This window comes from Zea mays, chromosome 3 (genome assembly GCF_902167145.1).
Source record: "Zea mays cultivar B73 chromosome 3, Zm-B73-REFERENCE-NAM-5.0, whole genome shotgun sequence".
NCBI lineage: Eukaryota > Viridiplantae > Streptophyta > Magnoliopsida > Poales > Poaceae > Zea > Zea mays.
Genome location: NC_050098.1, coordinates 198,449,493 through 198,457,661, shown reverse-complemented (window position 1 = coordinate 198,457,661; position 8,169 = coordinate 198,449,493). Strand labels below are relative to the sequence as shown.

At 56.7% G+C, this 8,169-nt stretch overlaps 1 protein-coding gene and 1 pseudogene across 1 annotated transcript; both read right to left on the bottom strand.

Moving 5' to 3' along the window:
* Positions 1-4,331: 4,331 nt before the first annotated feature.
* On the bottom strand, positions 4,332-4,504 carry LOC111591247 (uncharacterized; annotated as a pseudogene).
* A 2,246-nt stretch (positions 4,505-6,750) lies between these two features.
* LOC100275502 (uncharacterized) lies at positions 6,751-7,681 on the bottom strand. The gene has a single exon (NM_001149562.3). It carries the CDS (start codon positions 7,589-7,591, stop codon positions 6,920-6,922), a length of 672 nt encoding a protein of 223 aa, NP_001143034.1. The 5' UTR covers positions 7,592-7,681; the 3' UTR covers positions 6,751-6,919.
* Between the last annotated feature and the right edge of the window lie 488 nt (positions 7,682-8,169).

The window sequence follows — 8,169 nt, the reverse complement described above, 5'->3', positions numbered from 1 at the left end:
AGTCTAGGTAGACTGGCGCCGCCACCTTCACCGAGCAGACCTCTCGGCGCTCCTGCTTGCGGTGCCGAGCCGAGGCATTCGCCACTTGCCCACCGTAGATCATGAAGCAGTCGTGGACCTCGGGGAACTCCTCTGCCTTGTTGCCCTCCTTCTTGTCGTTGTCGTGGGCTCTGCCACCTTCCGCCGGGGCCCGGCCTTGTGGAAGTAGCGTCGAAGCATGACGCATTCCTCAAGGGTGTGCTTGACGGGACCCTGATGATAGGGGCACGACTCCTTGAGCATCTTGTCAAACAGGTTGGCCCCCCCGGGAGGCTTCCGAGGGTTCCTGTGCTCGGCGGTGGCGACGAGATCTGCGTCGGTGGCGTCGCGTTTCGCTTGAGACTTCTTCTTGCCCTTCTTCTTCGTGCCGTGCTGGGCGGACACCTCAGGGACGTCTTCCTGCTGGCGTCCCTGAGGCTGCTTGTCCTTCCGGAAGATGGCCTCGACCGCCTCCTGACCAGAGGCGAACTTGGTGGCGATGTCCATCAGCTCGCTCGCCCTGGTGGGAGATTTGTGACCCAGCTTGCTCACCAGGTCGCGACAAGTGGTGCCGGCGAGGAACGCGCCGATGACATCTGAGTCGGTGATGTTGGGCAGCTCGGTGCGCTGCTTCGAAAATCGTCTGATGTAGTCCCGCAGGGATTCGCCTGGCTGCTGGCGACAGCTTCGGAGATCCCAAGAGTTCCCAGGGCGCACGTATGTGCCCTGGAAGTTGCCGGCGAAGGCTTTGACCAGGTCGTCCCAGTTGGAGATCTGCGCAGGAGGCAGATGCTCTAGCCAGGCTCGGGCGGCGGCGGAGAGGAACAGGGGGAGGTTGCGGATGATGAGGTTGTCATCATCCGTTCCACCCAGCTGGCAGGCCAGCAGGTAGTCCGTGAGCCACAGTTCCGGCCTTGTTTCCCCCGAGTACTTAGTGATGGTAGTCGGGGTTCGGAACCGGGTCGGGAACGGCACCTGTCGTATGGCCCGGCTGAAAGCTTGCGGACCAGGTGGTTCAGGCGAGGGGCTCCGATCCTCCCCGCTGTCGTAGCGTCCCCCACGCCTGGGGTGGTAGCCTCGGCGCACCTTCTTGTTGAGGTGGGCTCGACGGTTGCGGCGGTGGTGGTCGTTGCCGAGGCGACCCGGGGCTGTAGGCGTTGCGTCCCGCATGCGCCTGGTGTGGACCGAGGCTTCTCGCATGAATCGGGAAGTCGCGGCGCGATGCTCCGGGGGGTACCCCTGCCTTCGGAAGGTAGAGCTCTCGGCCCGTCGGACCGCGGCATCCTCCAGGAGATTCTTGAGCTCTCCCTGGATACGCCGCCCCTCGGTGGTGGATGGCTCCGGCATCGCTCGGAGTAGTATTGCTGCTGCAGCCAGGTTCTGGCCGACCCCACTGGAAGCCGGGGGCAGCCTTGCCCTGGCATCGTCAGCGATGCGGTGCTGGACGTCCTGGGCCAGATGACGCGCTTCTCCGGCCGGTGCTCGGCCTGCCCACTCCTGCCCGATCTCCTGCCGGAGCTGCACAAGTTGCCCTGCTTCCTCGTCGAGCCTGGCCTGCATCTCGCGGATTTGCTCGAGCTGTGCGTCCTGACCCCCCGCAGGGACTGGGACCACAGCTAGCTCCCGAAGGATGTCAATGCGAGGCGCAGGCCTAGGGGGATTGCCATCATCTGGCATACCAAGGTGGTTGCCTTCGTCGAGACCCCCTAGATCGACGTGGAAACATTCGCGACTTGGGCCACAGTCCTCGTCGTCGAGGCTGTGGCCACCATCGGAGTAATCAGAGAGGCAGTAGTCACATGCGGCCATGAAGTCTCGCATGGCACTGGGGTTACCGAGCCCGGAGAAATCCCAACCAGAGTCGGGCTCGTCATCTTCCTCGGAACCCGGGGGCCCGTAGGTTGAGACGGCTGTCAGTCGGTCCCAGGTTGACCACATATGGTACCCCGAAAGGTTAGGATATGCCTTTATGAAAGCGTCCACCAAAGCGGGGTCGCTGGGTGGGTCGAAGCTGAATCTAAAAGGCACAGGGTGGAAAACGGACGGTACCTCTTGATCGACGGATGGTGACAAAGTCGCGTCGGGGATGGACTGCACCGTTATCTCAGGTACGAGGCTAACGCCCAGTAAGTCCTTCACGAGCGTGCTGGCATCATCCGTCCACTTGGGGTTGGCGCGTTGCGGGGAAACGACGCTCGTCTTCGTCTCAGACGCGAGGTCAACGCCCGATGTGTCCCCCGTTGGGGCGCCGGCGTCATCGACTCGCTCGACAGCCAACGAGGTGCCGCCTCCTGCTTGGCCATGGTTGCCCCGCCTCCTCCTCCTGCGGCGGGGAAGGTGGCGGGACAGGCCCGGATGCTGCTCTTCCGCCACGGGGGGGAGACGTCATTGATTCCGCCACCGGCGAGCGGGCTGACAGCCGCCATTGTCGTTGTCGCGCGGCAGAGGAAGGAGTACCATGTCGTAGATGTCGTCGAGGGACATGAACTCGAGACTCCCGAAATGGAGCATCGTCCCGGGCTGGAGAGGTTGTTGGAGACTACCCATCTGGAGCTTGACGGGAAGCTGTTCGTCAATATGTAGCAGGCCCCTACCTGGCGCGCCAACTATCGGCGTTTCGACCCCGGGGCGTCCCTGAACCGACGAGTAAATTGTCGCTGCGTGTCCCAGCCCAGATGGGTCGGTGCGAGACGGAACACAAGGGGGAACAAAAAGGGGAACCGCGGCTCGTGTTGTCCTGCGCCCAGGGCGGATGCGCTTGCAGTAGGGGGTTACAAGCGTTCGCGAGGGAGAGAGAGAGAGAGAGCCTGGCCGTCAGCCCGTTCTGCCGTGCGGCCAGCCTCCCGTACGAGGGCCCTGGACCTTCCTTTTATAGATGTAAGGAGAAGGCCCAGGTGTACAATGGGGGATGTAGCAATGTGCTAACGTGTCCGGCGGAGAGGAGCCAAGGCCCTATGTACATGCCGACGTGGCTGTCGGAGAGGTGTTGGTGCCCTGTTCATGTGATGTCGTGGCCGTCGGAGGAGCACTTAAACCCTGTAGAAGCACAGTTGTCGGGGCTGTCGGGTCCTTGCTGACGTCTCCTTGCTTCCATAGGGGGCTGAGAACCGCCGTCGTCATGGGAGCACGCGGGGTGCCATCATTACTTGTTTACCGAGGCGAGCAAGATGGGACGCCGGTCTTGTTCCCCGTAGCCTGAGCTAGCTAGGGGTAGGGTAATGATGTGCCCCCATGTAACGTGGTCGGTCCGAGCCCAAGGTCGGGCGAGGCGATGACTCCTCCGAGGTCGAGGCTAAGTCCGAGCCCTGGGGTCGGACGAGGCGGAGACCGTCGTCCGAGGTCGAGGCTGAGTCCGAGCCCTGGGGTCGGGCGAGGCGGAGACCGTCGTCCGAGGTCGAGGTTGTGTCCGAGCCCTGGGGTCGGGCGAGGCGGAGACCGTCGTCCGAGGTCGAGGTCGAGGTTGAGTCCGAGCCCTGGGGTCGGGTGAGGCGGAGACCGTCTTCTGAGGTCGAGGTTGAGTCCGAGCCCTGGGGTCGGGCGAAGCGGAGACCGTCTTCCGAGGTCAAGGCTGAGTCCGAGCCCTGGGGTCGGGCGAAGCGGAGACCGTCTTCCGAGGTCGAGGTTGAGTCCGAGCCCTGGGGTCGGGCGAAGCGGAGACCGTCTTCCGAGGTCGAGGTTGAGTCCGAGCCCTGGGGTCGGGCGAGGCGGAGCTTCCTATGGCGCCTGAGGCTGGACTCGGCGGCTGTCAGCCTCACCCTAGCGGGTGGCACAACAGTCAGAGCAGGGCAGGCGGCGCTGTTTTCCTGTCAGGTCAGTCAGTGGAGGTGCGAAGTGACTGCGGTCACTTCGGCCCTGTCGACTGAGGAACGTGCGTCAGGATAAGGTGTCAGGCGATCCTTGCATTGAATGCTCCTGCGATTTGGTCGGTTGGCGAGGTGATCTGGCCAAGGTTGCTTCTCCGCGAAGCCTGCCCGAGCTGGGCCTCGAGCGAGTCGAAGGTGCGCCCGTTGCTTGAGGAGGCCCTCGGGCGAGACGTGAATCCACCTGGGTCTACTGTTCCTGCCCGAGGCTGAGCTCGGCCGAGGTGAGATCGTGTCCCTTGAGTGGACGGAGCTTTGACCCGTATTGCGCCCATCAGGCTTTTACAGCTTGTGCTGATGGTGGTTACCAGCCGAGTTTAGGAGTCTTGGGGTACCCCTAATTATGGTCCCCGACAATACGGGAGCGCTGCGATGTGTGTGGATTTTTATGATGTTGGCTTTGAGTGTTTTCTTAAGGCCCATCTACATTGTTAGATGAGATGTGGGGAAAAGAAAAAGACCTACGGGCTTCGCACGACCCACGTCGTGCGATGCGATGACACATATTTGATACACATACAAAAATAAAATTAATATTAGAGTGAACATATGGTCTACATATCCAATATTAAACTGATAAAAACAAATATTACACTTTATCTTAGTCAAAAGGTCGAGAAAGGTATGAGCTTATAAGGAGACCGACTCTTTTTTATATGTCGCTCGGTTACTCGTCCTCTTTCAGCTAGCAAGGTGATACTGTGTGAGATATGTGGCAGCACCGCGTTGCATGTGGGTTTCTATCGTGTTGGGCTTGAGTATTTTCTAAAGGCCCATCTATGATGTAATAACCCATTTTTAGACGAGAAATGGGAAAAAGGAACAGACCTACACGCTTCACACATCGCGCACGACGCACCAGGCTAGTGATTTAACCTAGTAGAGATAAGGAATATATGTTATCGTAATTAATGACTAAAAGTTATGTAATAAAGTATTTTTTTTGTTATCATTGTTGATTAATTATTGTATGTGTAAATTTTATATCCTCTGGCACATAAATGATCTATATCCAGTCTTGTTATTAATATTGGATATATACGACATAGATGGATAGATGGAGTTGTACCTCTTTATTTGTTTAGGGGGGGACCGACAGAATGTAGCTAACGCGAGCTTAATTTAAAACACCGTTAATCCAGCTCTAGGAAACGGAAATGAGTTTAGTTTCTGTCGGCTCGACTGGCTACTGGCCTTCTAGTTTGGAAACTTATTGAGATTTCCAAAGATTGAGAAAGAAATTAATTCATTTTTTCCTTTCAATCAACGAAAATACCAGAGCGGATTTGATTTTCCAAACTATCTATTACATCACTTTTCGCCCCGGCACTGACACAATTGATCTTTAGCCCCACTTTTAATTCAAGCAATTAAGCAAACAGAACCTGTAAAAGACCAGACCCTGCCGATAGAGAAGCAAACATGGCTCTATGCGCTTCAGACTTTCAGGCAGTCATATCATGCTGCTGAGCGTTTATTACTTAGGTTTAAGCAAAGATATGCGACCAAGCAAAAGAGACCTTAAAAGGCAACATTATTCTTCTATAACAAAAGGCAGGTCTTGTAAACGACCAAGCCGATCAGACGAACGCGCGAGTTAAGCCGCGCATACCACAAACCACCAGCGTTGTTACAATAACACGATCACAGTCACAGGATGATGAGCACCGGTATCTTGTGGACCATTTTGCTGGAGTGTGTGCAAACAGCGCGTTCGACGACCGACCAATAGCGACCGTCTCCTGTGCGCCGGCGACCAGTCAAGCAGGAAAGGAACGGCACACACCACTACAGCTACAGTACTACACGCTGCCCTTGCCGTGCCGCTGCGTCTGCGTCGTACTACACACGTCCCAATAATTGTGTGCAGCAGCAGGTGGTGGAGTGGTAGGTGTTCGCGTGGGGCTCAAAAGGTGTGGGAGGAGAGGCTTTGCCGCAGCGCGTATATGTGTTTAATAACAACGCGTTACGTTCATGTGTCGGTCCAGCAAAAGGGCCGGCCGGGATCCGCCGTATCTCGCTAGCTAGCTGTGGGGTATATCATATGTGCAACGTGACCGGATTGCATGTACTATTTGGTGCAAATAATAATGGCAGCCATGCAGACATATTCGTAAAATAAAAGGCCCCCAAATTAAAGTGCCTTCCGTGGATAGTCAAGATTATTACTACTATAATTCAAGGCGAATATATAGTAAAGTACATCATGCATGCATGCAAGTGGTATGGTGTGGTGTGGAGAGAGACTGACTGTGACTGGAATGGAACCCGCGATCGAGTCTGACGTGATAAAAAGGTGCAGCGGAAGCGCATGTGTATACTTTTCCGTCATATAAACTGCAGGAAGGATATCGCTGTCCGCATCGCAATCTGATCCGCCTGTGCTAGCCGTTTTCTTCACGCCAATATTCCTTTGGTCCACCAGCTGGCCTGGTCTAATCAGCACAAAAGCTAGCCACCAGTCTACAATGCTCACTGTCACCGGTGGGTATAGGAGTACCTGTACTACACGCTGTCCTTCTTTCTGTCGGGATTAGCCCACGCGCGCCTTCGCGATCGATACTATCTCTACATGCCAATGCATGTGCAACGTGTTTCACAGAACGCAGGAGACGTCTCGGTCGAATGCCTCTACACATACCATGATTTATCTGCGTCTCGCACTTTGTTCGTGCTCTTCATGAAATACTAGTACCAAGTATCTGCTTAATAAGCACGGTGAGGTCGAACGTCGATACATCCAATTCTGGTGTCATATATCTTTTGATGATCAAAAGATGAGACAAAAGAAAAACTGGATTCACGCGGATTTCTATGTTGTTTTGTTCTGTTGCGCTGTGCCAGACGGCTACTACTGTTTGGGAGAGATATAGCAAAAGCCTCGAGCATGTATTTATGCATTGCCAGTTCTCCGGAGCAAAGCTCATACGCGAACGTTTAAAAAAAGGGGGGAAGGAAACAAAATCTCGCATGCCAGGCTCTCTATACACAGCGAAACCAAGAAGCGCGCGATACGGCCGGGGGGCAACCCATAGCATGGGTCACCAAACCTTGGGCTTGGCGTCGATGACGTCCGCCCCAGCGTCGACGCCGCCGGACTCGTCGCCCACGATCTGGTCCAGCACGAGCACGATCCCCATGGCGAACGCGGCGTCGAAGCCGGGGCTCACCCGCAGGACGAAGACGTCGCGGCCCATGACGACCCTTGCCCCCTCGTCCACCTTCCGCCCGATCTCCGCCACCACCTTGGCCTTCTCCCCCTCGGCCCTGGGCGCCAGCACCACGCGGCAGCACCGGCGCGGGAAGGACCCGTCCACGCGGAGCAGCACGGGGGCGGCGGCCGGCGCCGGCGGGAGGAGCTCGATGACGGCGCCGGCCGCGGCGCCGCCGAGGATGGACGGGCGCCGGGCCGAGAAGATCGCCTTCTGGCCGTCGGCGCGGGCGCCCAGGAAGCCCTCCCATCGCTGGTGCAGCGACGGGCGGCGGCGCCGCACGGTGAGCAGAGGCTCCCCGGCCGGGCCCAGCAGCGCGAGCTCGCCCGCCGACGCCGCGCCCCCGCCGTGGCCCCGCCCGTAGGTGTCGGCGCGGAAGGAGAGCCCGCCCGTGCGGTGGTCGTAGGCCGCGAACCCGTCGCCGGGGGAGAAGTGCGAGGTCTTGCGCACCGTCAGCACGCGTTCCTCGGGGTCGCAGTACTCCGCGCCCACAATCGCCATCCCTGCTGGCTGCTGCCGCCCGCGCACCTCAGCTTGGCGCCCAGCCGCTTGCTTCTGCTTCGATTGCCTGCCGCTCTCAGCTCTCTGCGTGCCCAAGCGGACGCTGCTCTGACATTTTTATAAGTACAGACAGGGTCGCTGGAGATTTCAAGGCAGCCAGAGAGTGTCGCAAAACGCCTGGACTCGGTCCACAGACAAAGGTGAATTATAACACGTGCCCGCGTTTTAGTCCTGCCATCAGATACATGAAACTGAACTCAGGCTTGTTCGGTTCTCCTATTGTGGATTGAGTGAGCTTGGTTGGGTTTAAATCCAATCAAGTCAAACTTTTTTTAAATATTTTTTAATCTTATCTAATTCATGTGTAACGAGGATAATCGAATAAGGGCTAATAGTGGTCAGTGAATTTGGTCATATGTATGGAAGGGATTGAGAACCGGGAATCATAATGAATTCGATCGTATGTAAAAAAAAAAGCTTTAACCCAATTCTTTTTATTTTAAAATCTAAGGTTATATAATGGCTTGCTAGTTTTTATTTTAATTAAAATTCGCTGATTAGTGGGGACAGCATCAGCT

Coding starts and splice junctions, on each gene's coding strand:
- LOC100275502 (NM_001149562.3), bottom strand. CDS start 7,591: ATGGCGATTGTGGGCGCGGAGTACTGCGACCCCGAGGAACGCGTGCTG.